The following is an 18,933-nucleotide window of genomic DNA, read 5'->3' on the forward strand; positions in this document are numbered from 1 at the left end:
TTGTAAACAAGCCTCAGCCGAACCACATCTGTCGGGGTGATATCGCACATGACCCTAAGCGTCAACCACTGTGAGGTGCTGCTTAGATGCTGCTTTTGTTAGACTCGGCGTGAACAACAAATGCCTACTACCAGGAACTCGCCAAGAAAAAGGTAAGGATGAAAAATGCGCAAGACAGGCTAGTGAAATCAGCAATAGACAATTAAATGCAAGGTTAGGCTTAGTACCAGTACCTTCTTCTTTCTCGTCTTCTTGTTCTTCTTCCTCTTTCATTTCTCTTTCTTCTTCTTTCTCAGTCGAACAAGTTCACCCAGCGTGATGATACGACACAACGTCCAGCGTCGCAGAGAGTTAGCCACAGAGCGTATCACGGGCGTAGAGCGTCTTAGTTTCATTCTGGAAACGTTTATTTTTATTTTGCGCGACTATTTGCCGGTACTACGCTGTGAATATGTGCCTTGAGGTGGCTGAGGGCAGAGGGATGCCGGAGAAGAAGAGGATGAAGAAGGCAAGAAGAAGATGACGTTAAAGAAGACGAAGAAACGTTTATTTCGCTTTATTTTTCTTTCAGAGCAAAAACTGAGGCCTGCAACACCACCAAGGACAAGGACAAACCCCCAAAATGGCCATGCGCCGAAGTATTCCAAGCAGCAACAGCAACAAGACAGTGAAAGACCTTGCTGCGCCTCGAACGTCAGCCGGCTCATGTTCCATCTCGGTGCGGGGTTCCAGCTACCTACCGGTGTATTTAACTTTCCTTCCCTTGTTTCATTATTCCTTGGCATTGGTATTACGCTGCGCACGCGGCTGAGACGGCCAGACCTGGTTGATATCTCCGGGGCGCTCCCGCTGATCGGTGTGTCCACGATGAGCTACTCCCCTAATATTATTTTTTCGGTTGCAGTGGTTCCCTCGCCAACCCGGTGCCTTCCAGAAGAGGGCCTGACTGCCTGAACAACGTGCAGGGCGTGCTGGTCGCCACACCGAACATCCGTCGCGAGGCTGACTGTGCATTGTGCTGACGTGGCTCAGCTTGAGGGCTCCAGACTAGGCCGGCGTTAAGACAGCTTTCAACGGTCGCCCATCGCCTCCTTCTGCCGCGCCTCGCTTGAAGCAGGATTACCATTTATGGCGATGATTTCCCAATTACCCATCTGAGACGATGAAAGGCTCTGTGAGGTTGCGTCACTGCCACGTAGCACTGCAACCGTTTCGTTGCCACCGAGGTGCCACCAACACCGCTGCGCGAACTGAAAAGGCGGTTTCGTGTACGGTGTCGTCGGCGCTATCATGCGGCGGTTACCGCTTTGTAAACGAGCCTCAGCCGAGCCACATCTGTCGGGGTGATATCGCACTTGACACTAAGTGTCAACCACTGTGAGGTGCTGCTTAGAAGCTACTTTTGTTAGACTCGGCGAGAACAACAAATGCCTGCTACCAGGAACTCGCCAAAAATAAGGTAGCGGCTGAAAAATGCGCTAGACAGGCTAGTGAAATCAACAATAGACAATTAAATGCCAGGTTAGGCTTAGTACCAGTACCTTCTTCTTTCTCGTCTTCTTGTTCTTCTTCCTCTTTCATTTCTCTTTCTTCTTCTTTTTCAGTCGAACCAGTTCACCCAGCGTGATGATACAACACAGCGTTTAGCGTCGCAGAGAGTTAGCCACAGAGCGGATTACGGGCATAGAGCGTCTTAGTTTCATCTTAGAAACGTTTATTTTTATTTTTCGCGACTATTTGCCGGTACTACGCTGTGAATATGTGTCTTTAGGTGGCTGAGGGCAGAGGGATGCCGGAGAAGAAGAGGATGAAGAAGGCAAGAAGAAGATGACGTTAAAGAAGACGAAGAAACGTTTATTTCGCTTTATTTTTCTTTCAGAGCAAAAACTGAGGCCTGCAACACCACCAAGGACAAGGACAAACCCCCAAAATGACCATGCGCCGAAGTATTCCAAGCAGCAACAGCAACAAGACAGTGAAAGACCTTGCTGCGCCTCGAACGTCAGCCGGCTCATGTTCCATCTCGGTGCGGGGTTCCAGCTACCTACCGGTGTATTTAACTTTCCTTCCTTTGTTTCATTATTCCTTGGCATTGGTATTACGCTGCGCACGCGGCTGAGACGGCCAGACCTGGTTGATATCTCCGGGGCGCTCCCGCTGATCGGTGTGTCCACGATGAGCTACTCCCCTAATATTATTTTTTCGGTTGCAGTGGTTCCCTCGCCAACCCGGTGCCTTCCAGAAGAGGGCCTGACTGCCTGAACAACGTGCAGGGCGTGCTGGTCGCCACACCGAACATCCGTCGCGACGCTGACTGTGCATTGTGCTGACGTGGCTCAGCTGGAGGTCTCCAGACTAGGCCGCCGTTAAGACAGCCTTCAACGGTCGCCCATCGCCTCCTTCTGCCGCGCCTCGCTTGAAGCAGGATTATCGTTTATGGCGATGATTTCCCAATTACCCCCTCTGAGACGACGAAAGGCTCTGTGAGGTTGCGTCATTGCCACGTAGCACTGCAACCGTTTCGTTAATAACAGGTGCCACCGAGTATGCCACTGCAGCTGTCGCCGGAACGTATTGCCTTTCAAAGCTGAAAGCTTGGCCCGCCGCTGTTAGGGCTATAGTCAGTGCTCACCCCAGCGCACAGGCACGCCTTTGCAGCGACCCACCACCGACTGCGGGGTGCTTCGACGTCCACGTCTCCAGGCGGTAAATATCAATGACTTCACGGTGTGAGATGGCACCCCCAGTAATGCGTGGAACGCCCAGCGCTGCGCGTCTGACAGAATTCAGCGGTCTAGGCCTAAGTGCCCAGCCCGTGACGTGTCTACGTATGTTGTTAGCGACGAGGGCTACGTTTCTCGCAGGCAGAGTTCAACCACCTTTCTCGCAGGCAAAGGTGCCGCCACCTTTGTATCTCGAGGGCACTCGACCTGCGCTTGCTTTTCCTGCACCTCAGACCACCGTTCCTGGAGACGACGTCCTGTGTGAGACCGCGGGCCCTTACAAGTGCCAGACGGGCCGCTTGGGCAGTGTGCCGCCCTACGCCGTGCCCTGAGACAAGGCGCCATGATAACACGTCATGGTGCAGCGTCCGAACGGACGGGCTCCAGGGGCCGAGCTCATACTGCACACCGGGCCGCACCCGGTGGCGCAAAGACTTCAGGCTGTAATGAGCCCTGCCAGTAAGCCGCACGCCGGTTAAGGCTTCGGGTGAGTAAGGTTCCGAATCGTTTGCGTGCCGAATCTCTTCCAACGCTCATAGGCATATATCATTAGGCTTCCGTGGGAAGCGGTCTTCGAACAGCCGCAGTATGCATGTGTTCAAGGAACTTGGGAGCCTTTTAGACAAGATGTCCCGAATGCAGGCAGCAAGAATATAGCGAGTCGTGTCTAAAACGCATGTACCCACGTTATCAGGCCTGCCTGCGTGACAGTGGGTAACAGAAATTGCACTCAGCTGCTCGGTCAGCATGAGAGTGTTGGCTATGCGTGCAGGGTGCTCTTGGTGAGCATTAAGAAGCGTAGTGATGAGCCGCATGTCAGCAGCGACGCCCGATTTTCCCGTCCCTGAGCCAGCCCTTTTTCAAACCGCAGGAGACGCATGAGGGGAACATCGATGGCCGCCGACTGACGTCGGCCTCGGCCGATGCTTCCCAGGGCAGTCTGAGATTGGGTGCTGGGCCCCAGCAAAGCCTACCGTGCTTCATCGCACGCTTCCAGCAGGCTGTGAGCCCTCCAGCCTGCCTACCAATCCTCCTGCTTTCAGGGGCTTTTCCCGAGCTGCTAAGCCTCCCAAGGACCAGGCCAGTGGTACGCATTGTTTTCTCGCTTTCTACCGTTGCTACTATGCGTAAGGTATGGCGGCTCTCTGTGGCTCGCCACAGAAACCCGCCTGCGTCTAACACAGATGATGATGATGATGATGATGTCCTCGGGCTGAATGGCACATACCCACGGCGGGGGATTGGCCAGGGTGCATAGCGGATACAAACGCACTCATGTACAGGGAATGGAGTATAATTAAATCTAAAATTTGGGACACAGAGCTAGAATTTGTACAATACAAAAAATACGGAGAAAGAAAAGTTGTGAATTCACATTCTAGCAGAGGAATCTACCAGATGAAATTATATAATTGTGAATTGAATCGAACACTGGTTTCAGGGCATATCCCTTGGCGCTTGCCCCGAAGGATAAGAGAATCGGAATAGATAGAGGAAGCCCAAGCCGAGCGAGGGGGATCTCCAAGCAAATTCTACGGAGAGCAGCGAGCCGCCGGCAGGAGAGGAAAAAATGTTCTATAGACTCAATTTCGCCACAAGACTCACAAAGGTTGGATATCGAAAGCCCCGATCGGCATAAATAAAGATTTAGCCGCGGTATCCTGCAGCGCAAAAGGGTCATGGACACCTCACATTGCCTCGAACTGCACATCCGCACACTCCAAGGAAATGCCAGGTGTTGAAAATCCGCTGCAGCGAGGAGAAGCTCATGGCTCAAGGTGTGGAAACGCTGGAATCGCTGAAAGCGTGCTAGAGTCAAGTAAAGAGTATTTGGGACGAAAGGGACAATAGGATCATCAAGGGCAGACTTTGCTAAAAAATCAGCCCTCTCATTAGAAACAATGCCACAGTGCCCAGGGACCCAGTGAAAGCGAACTTCTGAAACATGTGGAGGAATAAAAAATTGAAGGGAACGGCTCATAGGAGTATCACTCGAAGTTTCGAGCGCTGCCAAAACAGAAAGGTTGTCTGAGAGTATAATAACCCGAGTGATACTGCAGGGAATCCTTATTAAGGCCAACTCAATGACCAGAAACTCAGCTACAAAAATAGGGGTATAGTCAGGGGCCCGAAATGAGTAGCTCCAATCAAGAGCCCTTGAGTAAATACCAATAGCGGCCTTTTCATTTTGCTGGGAGGCATCTGTATAGACGGCAATATGGTTAGGAAAATTGTCTAGGTACTCCTCTATGAGCCCATTTAACATATTGGCGGGCAGGTTCTTAGCATTCCTTGGGAGGGTGTTGTCAAAGAAGACCGCCGTGTCAGCCCGCCTGTGGTTGACCAGTACTAAAGATCTCACTGATACAGAAATATTTGACAGCAGGGAGTTAGTGAACACCACCTGAGGGAGCTTATACCGAGGCCAGGGAGTACCAAAGAAGAGAGTTGGGTTCGTTGTAAATATAGGGTTAGCCAATCCAGGAACAGGCTCCAAAGACCTTAAAAATGTCCGCACAGTGATAAGCTCAAACCGGGAATTGAGATCAGGTATCCGCGCCTCCAAGTACAACACAGCATTAGCTACTGATTTAGGCAGACCTAAGCAAAGGCGCAGAGCGCGTCGCTCCATAACAAACAGGGGTTCACGCTTGTACTTTGGGCACCCAGAAAAGAGAACGGAGCCGAATTCAAGGATTGGCCGTACATAGGTCTTATAAAGAAGTAGTAGAGTGTCTCGTCGCATACCGAATTTTTTGTTGCTGATCCTCACCAACCGGCCGAGGGCACGCTCACCCTTAAGCGCAATGCTTCTAATGTGTGGCCGCCAGTCTAAATGCGGGTCATATATTATACCGAAGTATTTTGTTGAATCAACTTGTGGGATGAGGATAGAGTGATACGACAGAGAGATGTAAAGAGGGGTTGCTTGTGGGAAAACAAGGACGGCACACTTGTTCACATTTAAAGTTAACTTTATGCTGTCTAGCCAAACTTCCAGAGCATTTAAATAATCTTGCAGTAATTGGTACAGGATATGAATGTCTTTGGCAGAAGCGAAAAAAGCAATATCATCCGCATACACTCCGAACGTAACGCAAACACCTGGGCACAACCTTACGGTTGTCATCAAGCCAGTGGATTCTGGGCACCACGCACATTACCCGCTTCAATTCACTGACATACACAGATCCTGCAAGTTCTGTGAAGATGAAGAAGTCAGGGAGCTGTCGGGCTGTGCCCGCTCGGCTCTGCCAATCTTTGTGAAGGATTTCTCATCGGTGCTGTACATTTGTGCTCCGATAACCTTCACTGCAGCATCCTGGCATGATTCCGGCGGTTGGTGCGGCTCCGCCAGTGCCGCACCCGGGCTCAACACCTGAATGTTCTCCTGACATTCCGTCAGGCCTAACTCAGCTGGCCATACCTGCTGTGCAAGCACTACCTGCTGCCTCAAACCTGGTGCCTTGCAGTCACTCTTCTGCTCAAGCTGCATCAGGACTAGCACATCTAGATCCTCATGGACATCGCACCCCTGAAGCTTCCAACCTAAGGCGTGATCTGCCGCTACCTTCAGGTCAGGACGATTTTTCTGATTCGTGAGATTCTTCTACTATCATCTAATGAACACTACTGCGAAGCCCGGAGAAGGTTCTGAGAGATTTATTCGTGTGCCTTCAAAGCGCCGTCGCAGCTCAAAGCGATCACTTATGAGTGCAGACACTCCGAACGTAACGCAAACACCTGGGCACAACCTTACGGTTGTCATCAAGCCAGTGGATTCTGGGCACCACGCACATTACCCGCTTCAATTCACTGACATTGAGGCAGGTATTCGAATCTGTGGCTCCAGACGGCGTTCTTCAAGTTTGTCCCCACAAAGCGCCTAAACCTGCTGGCAGTTGACACCCGTGCAGCGCACGCTACTGAACAAGTCTATGAACCCCGTCCCAGCAACTCCGGTGTGGGTCGCATTAAGGGTGTCCCCCTCTTCCCCAATCAGATATCTACTCAGCAATGCTACAGAGAGCTCCGATTAAATCTGTCCGCCGCCTTGGAAATTGAGAAAACATCCGCATTGTATTTGCGACAGAAACTGCGCCCCAATACGTTATTCTCGGCTTTACAAGGTACCGTGTGTACGAGTAAATTCAAAAACCACGGCAATGCACCAAATGTCAGCGCTTCGGCCATGTGGCTAGCGCTCGCCGACTTGTCTTGTGCTACTTTCGTTGTGGTGGCAGCCAGGACCGAAATTAATGTGATAACCCCCTTTGTTTTAACTGCGGTAAAAGGAGAAGATCATCGACAAGTACAAGAAATCCAATAATACAGACTATAAGTCAGCAAAAACTGCGTTAATTGAGCAAAAGCAAATCCGGAAAGTCACCGCAGAAAAAATTCATCGCCGGGGAAGAAAGCTCCTCAACCACCCGACAAAGATAAAGCAAGTCACCTGCGCACTGAGGACGTGGTTGAGTTCCCTCCTCATCCACCGCGCCAAAACGTTGAGCCACCTACTGTAGCGACTACACATGTGAACACTCCACGGCAGTCGCAGTGTGCAACCTGGAACCACTCGCGCGAACGATCTATTTGCCAAAATGCCAACAGTACCAGTTCCCTACTGTGCTCGCTTGCTGAGGCTTCCGCGCTTTTCTTACACCACACTCCTCGCCGGTGGCGAAGGCCATCCTTACAATCCTCGACTTTCACCTCTACTTGCACAATGGCGGTAGCAGTCAATAGACCAGCTACTCTCCTTAGCGTGCAAAGCATCCGTAACAAGGCCATCATCTTCCAATGGAATGCCTGCAACCTTCGATCACGACTGTCTGATTTCCGACAATTTGTCTCAAAGCACCGTTTCCCGATCATTGCCATTTCAGAATCCCGTCTGCGGACTACCATTCGTCTTTCAGGCTATACCGTTCAGAACTAGACAACCGGCACTGACATCAGCTGAGTTCTCTTAGCTGTCCGGAAAGACATCACCTCCATCTCACAACCCATACCTGCCGATTCACGGAATGAACATGTTGCAGCCACCGTCAAGATCATGAACCTGTCTTTCAGTGATCGTCGTGTACATACCCCCGCGTATCACCTTTGACGTTGACCGCCTTCAGGATACCGTACGCAGTACTCCTGCACCACACATCATAACGGGAAACTTCAATGCACACCATCCTGCTTGTGGAGGCATCAGATCAATAGCCAGAGGACAACAGTTATTTGATTTCGTACAGTGCAACAATTTAACTGTACTCAAATAACGGCCAGGCAACATTTTATCAAGGTGGAAGATCCAATGCCCTTGACATTTATATGATCTCTGCGCATCTGTCGTCCTCGACAACTTGGAATATAGACCTAGAATCTCATGGCAGCGATCATCTAGCTACGCACATTGAGGTTGGAGGTGCTTTTTTAAGTTCCCAGCGGTGTAAGCTACGCTACACGAATTGGGAAGTTTTCGCCGACAGAGTAGAAAAATTGCAGCTCTCACACCTCCATTATGAAAATTTAATTGATGCTGTAGCACGTGCTAAAACGTCCGGCACTAAAGTTATAACTCTACCAAAAGTGTACATAATGGTAGATGCTGAATACGAGCGACTTCGAACAATGCGCCGCAGAGCAGAGAGACGAGCACGCAGGTCGAATTATACAGAAGACATCAGCGTTGCTAGGCGCGCACAGAAACATGTTCAGCTCCATTTGGACAAACTGGCAAGATGGGGATGGCGATCCTTTTGCGCAAAGCTTGATCCCAGAAAGCCTATTTCTAAGGTATCGAGCGTTGTACGCAGCCTCAGTAGTATTAGGATCGGGTAAGCGTGGTCGGGCCGGAGAAGGGACGAGGAAGGCGGGGGACGGGGTTACGAAGAGAAAACAAGGAAAAGCAGACTTTATACAGGAATATTTACATTATTTACAATAAAGGGTAACTCAGAGGGTCTCTCAGTGTAAGGGAGAACTTCTTCAGGAGTCAAGAGGAGTGCTCTGGAGTCCTCAAAACAACACCCGTTAAATAACGCACGGATTCCCCAGATCCCTGTCTGGGGAATATAGTTCGAAGGATGACGTCCAATCGCATGGGCAGACGTGGACTCCGGAGGTACCACCCACGGCTGGGGCGGTGCTGGCTTTCCCGCTCTCTCAGCTCGGTCGGTGGGAAAGGGTAGAGTCGGGAAATGAACCTCCCGCAGTCTACCCGCAGGTGAACGACCTTCCTCGTGCACATGTTTGACGCTTCCCTGCCGGATGTCCAAAACACGAGACGCCGAGGACACAGCCGTCTTTCATTAGCACATCACCACTCTGTCCGTCGACCCGAGGGTCGACTCGGCCACCTGACCCTGCCACGTCGCCACCACGTCGCCGCTGCTTCTGCCGCTGCTGCCGTCTTTGCCAGCCCCCGCCGCATCTTCGACCTTCGCCGGTCAGGGTCCGCTGCCTTAATCCACTTAGGCAGGAGGGGACCGCGAGCTGCCTTAATCCACCCAGGCAAGAGGGGGGGGGGGGGGGGGGGGGGGCATCCCAAACCCAACAGTAGTCAGCCCGCGCCATTAAATCCTTCTGAGTGCTTAGCTGTAAATGCGAATATTTCTCGTCTCGATGCAGCGGAGGCTTTCTGTTCTAAGATCATTGCTCAGTTAACAGCCATATCAGTGCCATCAAAGCTTTATTCCTTCACCTGACACTGCCCTCCTTGGCGAACCGTTCACTATGGTGTAAGCTGCACTACCCTTTCTCACCTGAACTAGGGCCAAGGTTCAGCTGCTCGCAGTTTATAACACTTCCTGGGAGTCCGGCTGCCTTGAAACGTGCTGGAAGCGTGCGCGTGTCATACCTATCCTCAAGCCTGGAAAATCATCAACTGACTTAAACGCCTACCGTCCCATTGCGCTTCTAAGCTGCATCGGAAAAGTGATGGAGAAAATGGTGCACTCCCGCCTAACCTGGGACCTGACGAACAGGGGTATTTACCCTCCGACCATGTCTGGTTTCTGAAAAGGACGCAGCAGCATTGACAACGTTATTGCCCTTACCAGTGGTGTCAAACGCAGCAAAGCACAGCGGTCTATGATCATTGCTGTGTTTCTTGACGTGAAGGGAGCCTTTGATAACGTCACACATGAGGCAGTTCACTCAGTCTTACCATCAGTTGGCATTGGTGGACGAATGTATAACTGGCTGCGTGACTATCTTTACGAACGAACGATTTTTATGTCAACAAGTGAAGGTGACACAGCTATTCATCACTTTTCTCGCGGGGTACCTCAGGGGGGTATATAAAGTCCCACCCTTTTCAATACCTCACTTGTTGGCTTGGAAAAAATGCTTGCCTCCGACAGTTGAAATGTCCCTTTATGCAGATGACATCTGTGTATGGTGTTCCGGACGCAACAGGCGCAATGTGCATGCCCGACTACATGCGGCAATAAGCTGCATGGAATCATTTTTAAGTAAGCACGGTCTCGCCATGTCTCCAGATAAAAGCTCAGCAATTGCATTTTAGAGGCGCGATCTTTCGCGCTACATGCTGAAAGTCGTTGGTACCCCAATACCGTATGTTGCAAGCCATAAATTCCTGGGGGTGACGTTTGACAGGTCACTGTCATGGTCCCCACACATGCAACAGCTCAAAATCAAGCTCTGTTCTTACACCTCTATCTTTTGTATGCTCTCCACCATCAGAAAAGGCTGTTCTACATCTTCATTACTACGACTGTACGGAGCGCTCTGTGAAGGCCTTCTGAGCTAGTCTCCCAGCTCTTCAGGTTATATCACAAACAAATAATAAAATCCTTGAAGCTATGCAAGCTAAAGCCTTGCAAATATGCCTCGGCCTTCTCAAGAACACCTCCATAGCTGGTGCTCTAGCAGAGATCAGACGTTCATCTGCATCAGTACTGTTAACCCAGCAGCTCCTTCTTGCCCAGGTGCGGTTTGTAGCTCGTGTACCTAACCATGTATCCACTCGCAAAGTATTGAATAGAGGAAGTTTCTGACATTCTCCCATAACAGTACCAGCGCCCTTATTCCCTCATTTATCCCTTCCCTCTAGGGCGCGGTTTAGGTGTCCACCGAGATGTGGGACAGATACTGCGCCATATCCTTTCTTCAAAAACAAATTTTCAATCAATTTCCTCTTTTTTTCCTTTCTTCTTTCACTCCTTCCTTTATCCCTTCCCTTACGGCGCGGTTCGGGTGTCCACCAAAACGTGACAGTTGCCATTTCCTTTCCTCAAAAACCAAACCAAACAAATATAGTGGGGCGTTGGCGTTCATTGGGTTCACTGACGTTGACAGCGTTGTAGAGTCCGTTGTTTTTGACGAAAGCTTTGGTTTGGTTTATTGGGGTTTAACGTCCTAAAAGCGATTAAGGCTATGAGGGACGCCGTAGTGAAGGGCCCCAAATTTCGAGCACCTGGGGTTTTTTAACGTGCACTGACGTCGCATAGTACACGGGCCTCTCGAATTTCGTCTACATCGAAATTCGGCTGCCGCGGCCAGGATCGGACCCGCGTCTTTCGGGCCAGCGGCCGAGCGCCGTAACCACTGAGCCACCATGGCGGGTTTTGACGAAAGGAAAGGCGCACAACTGGCTCCCTGGGTCAGTGGACACCTCAGTTACGCTTTCATGTTCGTGGCGTTGGTGTCCACCCGCAAAAACCTGCTTTCGTTCAATATTTCGTTCTTAGCAAAGCTAAAACGCTAGCATTTTTTTTAAACATGCTTTTTGTCCTATGGGAAACCAACCATATGGTCTCAGATTGTTCATCTTATCCGATAACCCGCCTAAATCGAGTTCGTCTCATTTGGAGTCTATCATATACTCATGCAGGGCATATTTTGTCACACTCTTGTGCAAATTCGTTCTTTTGCTCCTTGATCATGGGTAGTTGCCGCCTGTGACGTCACGCTTGGCGAGCATGTCACCATCCGTGTATATTATCAGGGGCAGGGCTGAACAGCGGCAAAACAATGCATCAAGAAAAAATTACAGAATACAACAGGGCACACCAAAACACAGAAGCATACCGATTAGCCTGAGACAGAAGTCGCTGAGCAGACAACACTGAAGTTGGTCGTGCTGGTTTCGTTTTAACGCTACCTTATTTTAGACGTCGAGCTGCTCAATGTCACCAACAGTGCACTCCCCGTTGCACAAGCTGACTGCACCAGTCAAGGTTTTGCTCAGACGTTTCGCCTGTGTTTTCAGGGCGCCTGAGTGCAGCGCGAGAGCATCTGATCGTCGCTCGTGCTGTGCCGCAGACTCTGGCATCACAAAACGAAGCTGTGGGCTCAGCAACCTTCAGTTCAAGCTCAGCGATCTACTCCTGCGCGACACACGCCCTCAGTGAGGGTTGGAAAAACTGCGCTTCGTCATAAGCTCAACGGTGAGTATGTAGTAAATCAGACTTATTTTGAGAAAGACTGCAACACAGTGGATTGCAACACATTGCAACACAGTGAAAATTACACCTTGCCGAGGCAGTAACTTCTTTGCATCACAGACCAAGTGCGATAGAGGCGAAAACGATAACCGCAAGGTCAGGCCTAAGACTCGCGCTGCGAATATGCTGATCACTTCTTCCGTATGGTTTCTGGCATGGATCATGCGAAACATGGTCACCGCCTCGGTTGCTGAGGGGCTCCGGCGCCGCACAGCCAACGGTACACTTTTGCACGCGGATATCATAGAAGAAGACCACACGACCACTTCTCTTTGCCGTGTACTGATCCTTCAGGCTCCCGTGTGAACTGTGCAAGTCACCGGAAGTCCACCGACATCCCGCAACAGAGTCCACGGTTCCCAGTTGTCAGTCCAGCAAGCTGATACGGCTACTGATTAAGGATGTGCGCGTAGTAAAGTTTAGAGTCGTACGCGCGGAAATTCGAGAAAGTTTCCCCAGAATATCGAATCGAGAACCGAATATTTTCTCGTCTATACAAAAAGGAACGACACAGAAGGCAAGACCATGAACAAATCGATATGTCTCAAAGCCCGTTATGTTGCTCTGTCTACAACTGCGGAAGTAAGTGAAAGTGCACTTAGCCCGGCAGCATATAAACCAGCAATAAGCGACAAATCATTACAACTTTTGCCCTCATGACAACAGCAATAATGCAGTATAAAGCCTCCTATACAGCAAAAAACCACCTTTTTGCCTCTAGAGACTCATTTTTAAAAAGTTAGTGGCGGGCTTTTCTGAAACACTTGTTATATGCATGAACGACTGGATTTTTTTGTATCTTTATGGTTCTGGCATCTATGATAAGAAATCATCCGGTCTGCTTTTACTCTTGCATTTCTTTCGCAAATCTCTCGCGAGCGTTGACCGACGCTAGCGTCTTATCGCAGTGACGAACGCCTAAAATCAGCAAGAAATTAACGCTTTAGGCACAAAGCACGCGTCACTCGAAACGCCGTGTGATAGGCACTTTCGTTCAATTGAGCGCAGCTCCTCGTATCACTAAAGCGCTCCAAAGAAACTTCGGGTGGGGTACAAATGTGGCTCCAGGCAGCAGGATTACGCACACCCCAACTCGTAACCTGAGTCTTGTCGTTTTGTTCTTATTGTTCCGCATCTCAATTACGCATGGGGAAAAACTAAGAGGGTGGATGTATTCGTGCATGTACCAGCCGAACGTTGCAAAAAAGCGTGCTTTGTGCGCGAGTACGTACTAGCGACTTCGGCACTTCATTCTTCAATCAAGCGCTGGCTTCCCGGCGCTTAGCGCTCTCGCGACCTGGGCTACTTTGTCGATAAATGTTTACGCGGCCAAAAGCTACACCTGGGTTATGCGCCATAGTATAAGGGACGCCGCTTTTAGGGCTCTGGAATAACTTGGGCTACCTGAGGTTATTTAACTTGCTCCGTAATCTCAGTGCACTAGCGCTTCACATTCCGCTTCCTTCGAAACGCAACCAAGAGCCCGCCGAAGCTAGCACCAAAACTGGTCTCGCCATCTATGGGCAATGACGGACACTCGTCGCGGCCGCTCCGCGCGCGCTGAGATAAAACCGCTTCTGGCGACGTCCTCCGCAGTCGGACTTCCTGCACCTTGGTCTGCGCATATATAAGCGCAGAAGACATTTTATGCTCAGAGGTTGACGCTGAATCTCCAGACGTGCGTAAATTTCTTCTACAGCTTATTTCTCGGGGTACCTCTGTTCATGAGAAACCACTGCGTTTTTTTTTTTCAAGTTCTCCAACAGTGCTGTGACACCGCTCGTACACAAACGTCGATTGCGTTTGGCGTACTAGCAAGCCACGAACTCTTAGTTGGAATGCATTGCAATACCAGACATACCACTGTTTTATGCAGAATGAATGAATGAATGAATGAATGAAAATTAGAGGACGACGTCTTGCTTTACAATTCTGCTCCAAGTAAATGAAAAATGAATGAGCACCGCAGTCAGGTACAACCCAAGAACGAAGCAGCAAATGCCCCTCAGAGGAGGCCCTCCAGCCAAAGGGGTCGGCCGATTCTCATGATGTCGCGGTTAATTCCTCTGGATCTGCTGTAGCCTGACATTGCAGGGGGTGGCAAGCGAAAGAGGATTACCCACAGCTTACTCGGGTTAATCGCTGAGTCATGAACATCGGTCGAGGCCAACGGCTGGAAGAACCTTTTGAAGGGCATCTTCTTTAGTTGTATCCGACTATAGACGGCGGCAGTCACGCACACCAGTTTGGTACAAGTTGTGCTCTGCTCTGATCATTAGCCTTCACTTCACCTCCGTGCACAGATGATGGATATCTGCCGGTGAAATTATTCACTCCCCTAAGCACAATGTTTCCTCATCTCCCATTTCACTTAGCAGGTTATGAGACCCCTGTAACGTCATCTCCAGCTGGCATCGCTGACTGGCTGAGAGTCGGGCGTTAGCACGGAATGCCACATCCGGCCACAACACAAAAGTGTCGCTCACTGAAACAGGCCGAAGCATGCCTTACCAGTAGAGTATATCGTCGGCATCGTGTCGTTCGTAGCGTACCGTCTTGCAGAGGGCGCGGATGTTGGCCTCCTTGAGCGAGGAGACCGCCTCCAAGACGTGCATGTACGAGTAGATGAGCTTCAGGTCCTGCGTAAATGCGGGGAAGGGAGGAAAAAAACAGCGATTTAGCGGAGCCCGCGTGAGCACGTAGAACAGGAGAGTCACGCTGAAAAGAACCAATGAGGAAACGCTGCGCTGGAAAACCTTCTCAGCGTCAACACCAAGTGACAGACTAACAGTATGCCCCCGGATTTTTTGGCTGCAGCTGTAGCTTCCATTTCAGGTTGGTTGTTTAATGAGGTTTAATGTCCCAAAGCAACTCAGGCTGTGAGGGACGCCGTAGTGGAGGACTGCGTATAATTCGACCACCTGGGGTTCTTTAACGTGCACTGACATCGCACAGTACACGTGTCTCTAGCATGTCGCCTCCATCGAAATGCGACCGCCGCGGCCGAGATTGAACCCGCGTCTTTCGGGTCAGCAGCCGAGCGCCATAACCATTGCGTCACCGTGGCGGTGGTGTCCATTTCGGGGTCGAGAAATTACGATACACAGTATACAATCATAGTTGTACGTAAGCGTTACAACTCATTGATTGCTTGTAATAATCTAATTTTCTTCGAATTTTTAATTCACTCATTATATTTTGCACGGGGTAACATTCTTGGCAATCGAATTGTTAAAGTGATCGCTGCAAGAGTCCCGTTCTGCACAAAATCCAGCGGCGTCCTTTGTAAGAGAACAATCCGTATTGGTCGAAAATGTGGCTACGTCACACGTTAAGTAGCGGATTTGAAAACTGACTGAAACATTAGAAAACTGGTGTTCAGAAGGTCACAACATGACTCCAGCGACATTAGGATATCTAAATATGCAAAAGAAAATTCAGGTGATTAGTCCGGAAACGAAACCATGACCCTTAGCTTGGGAGTCAGACACGCTTCCTATAGGCCATGCGGGCACGTTCGTACAACCTGGTTAAAGAGGGGCTTTATAGTGTATGTCTTGTGGTCATTCACATAATACGGAAACAGTGTCCGTGTCTGCGTGGGCAAGAGAAGATACTGTCGGGACCCATTAACGATATCGCGTCATACCCTTAAAGGCGGAGCTTAAGTATCTGCCCTCTCCCTCCCTCTCCATCCCTTTGTAACTCTCTCTCTCTCCGCCTCCTTCCCTCTCCCTCCCTCTCCATCCCTTTGTAACTCTCTCTCTCCGCCTCCTTCCCTCTCCCTTTCTCCCTTTCTCTCTCCCTCCTCCTCTCCTTCTCTATCCCTCCTTCTTTCTCCATCTCTCCCTCCTAACTACACCTCCTCTCCCTCTCTCCCTCCTCACTACCACTCTCTCCCCATCCTCCCTCTTTCTAACATCCTCTCCCTCCCCTTTCTTTTTTTTTCAGTAATCGGTTACTCTACCCGAAAACCAAGTTGTAACCACCGGCATGACTTTTAGAACGTGGTGTTGATAGCAAGTACTAGCGCTAGCGCGGAATTTTTCTTCGCGATGGAGAGACAATGGTCGGGCTGTGGAAAAGCCGCATGCTCAAGGACGCGCAGACATGCAAGCCAGAGTGGTCCTGTATTTAACTAGCCCCGTGTTCCGCGGCTGGCATTTCTAGGATTTCTTCACGACGGCACAACAGGATGTCGCGTTTTGAGAGCTGGAGCTTTCTCCCCTCCGAGCGCAAACAAAAGGAGTGTGGCGCTTTGTTACACTGCGAGCTGATGCGCAAGGTATTCGTGTGTTACAACTTCGCTCTTCCCTCCAGCGTGTACACCCGAGAGAGTATTCAGTGCGTCTCCTGGTGTTTTCATGAGTAAAGGTGGGAAACATATTGAAGAAAGCTTAGAAAAACAACTTCTGGTGAAAATTAACAGCATAGAAATTGCAACACCCACAGATCAAGGGAGCCACGCCGGCTCATTTTAGTGCGTGCATATTTTTCTGATGGTGATAAAAATGGAAAGGAAAAAATTACATTTGCAATCGATTACTCTTTTGTAATCGTTAGGTTAGTTTTTGACAGCTGTAATTGACCTATGAAGTCAGTTACATTTCAAATGAACTAATTGTAAATGTAATCGATTACTTGTTTTTTGTAACTGCACAAAAGTGCATAAATGGAGGCACGAATGATTTCATCTGACGATGAGCTATTAAATTAGCATCTACTCAATATCGTTTGAGCCGCTGAATCCCCGTCAAAGGTCTTAAACAGTAAGTTGTGGTGCGCCAGGGTCGTCCAAAGACGCAGTTTTTTGACGGTATCTTTGTGGCGAAGCTTCTTGCCCGCAGAGGCAGATTTATGGGTCCCTCCTGTAGGGTGCGGTATGGTGGGATAGGGCAGGGCAGGGCAGGGTAGGGTAGGGTAGGGTAGGGTAGGGTCCCATATGAGCCATGTATTTCTTCGACTTTTTGGGCCGACAAAAATGGGCTTCGACATGATTTTCCTGTGTAGAATTTCTCGCTTGGTGAGGGGGGGGGGGGGGGGGGGGGGGGGGCGAGTAAATGCGCTCCTGTTTGCCTGTTCTGTATAAAGAGCGCAGATTCCGGCCGTCAGTTGCGTCCGCGCTAACGTCTATCGAATGCGCCCAAATGGTCCGTCGCCATGGCGCACTCATCCTAGCGCTGTCGCAGTTGCTATTAGCGCGCTGGAGCGGCCGCAGTCCCGTGAGCCTCCTTGGTTTTTCGCGATTTCACACCACAGGTAAAAAAAAAGTTGACAATAAAGAATAAGCTCATTTTTTAGGGACTGCGCCTCAAATTTGAGCAAGACTTTGGTTTCAGTTAGCTGGTCGTTAGGAAACAAAGAAGAAGAAATTTAGCTGCCCGAGAAAAAGGACGAAGCACTGGCGGTCATCTACTGCGTTTCGTACTTGTTTCCTCGCGCCGGTGCATTTCTTGAAATTCGAGTTCACTTTCCTTCTCTAGCACTCTCTAGAGTTTTCTAAACTATTACCTAAATCTCTCCAGCAATTCAAAAGTGTGAATTTATTATTACAAACTGCGTAAATAGGTTATTACGAAATAAGATTCCTCCATACGGTAAGCTAAGGCTCATAGTACAGCTTCACATGCATTCTCACAATCAAGCACTTGCGTCTGTTTTTTATCTTCGGTTCACGTTACATGGGACACCCCGTACATATACTCGTATGTGCACCCAAACTTCCAAAATGGATCACATCCCGCCCCGAGTTTTATTATTCGTGGGTTTGGCATCGGCACTGCAACGCAGGGGTATCCGTCCAACCGCGTCCGGTTCAGACCCTCTACGCGCCCCACTGCTCGCCCTACCTTGCAGTTTTGCTGGAACTAAAGTTGAGGGTACGGCTCACACCAACAATTCAATGGCCACATTCTCCGCGGTTTGTGACTCGCCGATGCCTTGGCTGTCGTGTGCACTTCGCTGCCACGATCGGTAAAGTGACGAGTATAGGCCAATCACGAAGAAAACTAGCGCAGATATTTGAACGTCGTCCCTGAGTACATCAATCGCACGACATGCCGTTGTGTTTATATTCGTATACGAGAGCTAGTAAGGACGTTTTGAGGCAACCCAATGATTCACTGTTTCACTCGCAAGAAACAAGGCGCCTCGCAGAGCAAGCTGCATCCGTCCCGCTTTTAGTTAAGGAAACAAAGCGGAAAACGTCCCAGATGATATCAGAGAACAAGTTTTGACGGTCGCTAGGAAGAAAACAAAACCATCCCAATTAAAAAAATTGTCGGCTAGTACCTGCGAATTATCCTGATATATAGAACGCTGTGGCGTCTGTTTACGAAGCGAAAACAACTATTTCAAAACATGAGCCATTGAGTAAGAGCGGCGGAAGGGGAGGGGGGGGGGGGAGAGACCGTGGATGCAGTGGACACAATTACGACACGTAAGGTCGCGCAGGGGCGTGACCAAAACATACGAGTAGTGCCATCAGTGGCACGGTGCACCTCACCCTAGTAATGTATCGGGGTGACTGCAGCTACGCTCCTGGGAATGATGCCGCGATATCTGAAACATGTAGCATGCAATAAGGCAATCCAACGTGCTACTGGGGCGTCCGTTTCGCGGAACTGAGCATTAGAGAGGTGCCGAATGAAATGCCTTCTTCTGGGGGATATCAATAAAGCGGTAGGCACGAAATGATCGTTACAGAAATACCCGTCGCGGTGCAGTGGCGGATCGGGCGAGAA

At 49.9% G+C, this 18,933-nt stretch overlaps 1 protein-coding gene across 4 annotated transcripts in view; it reads right to left on the reverse strand.

Annotated features, from left to right (window-relative positions):
• LOC149354866 (rap guanine nucleotide exchange factor 6-like) overlaps positions 1–18,933 on the reverse strand; it is a 602,352-nt gene that overhangs the window by 485,767 nt on the left and 97,652 nt on the right. For all 4 annotated transcript variants that reach the window (XM_089583523.1, XM_089583528.1, XM_089583522.1 and 1 more), the window contains exon 3: positions 14,702–14,829. In XM_089583523.1, coding sequence (XP_089439649.1) covers positions 14,702–14,829 — 128 coding nt within the window. The remainder of the gene's footprint in view (positions 1–14,701; positions 14,830–18,933) is intronic.

Source organism: Amblyomma mixtum, chromosome 3 (genome assembly GCF_055824585.1).
Source record: "Amblyomma mixtum isolate Tamu chromosome 3, ASM5582458v1, whole genome shotgun sequence".
Lineage (NCBI taxonomy): Eukaryota > Metazoa > Arthropoda > Arachnida > Ixodida > Ixodidae > Amblyomma > Amblyomma mixtum.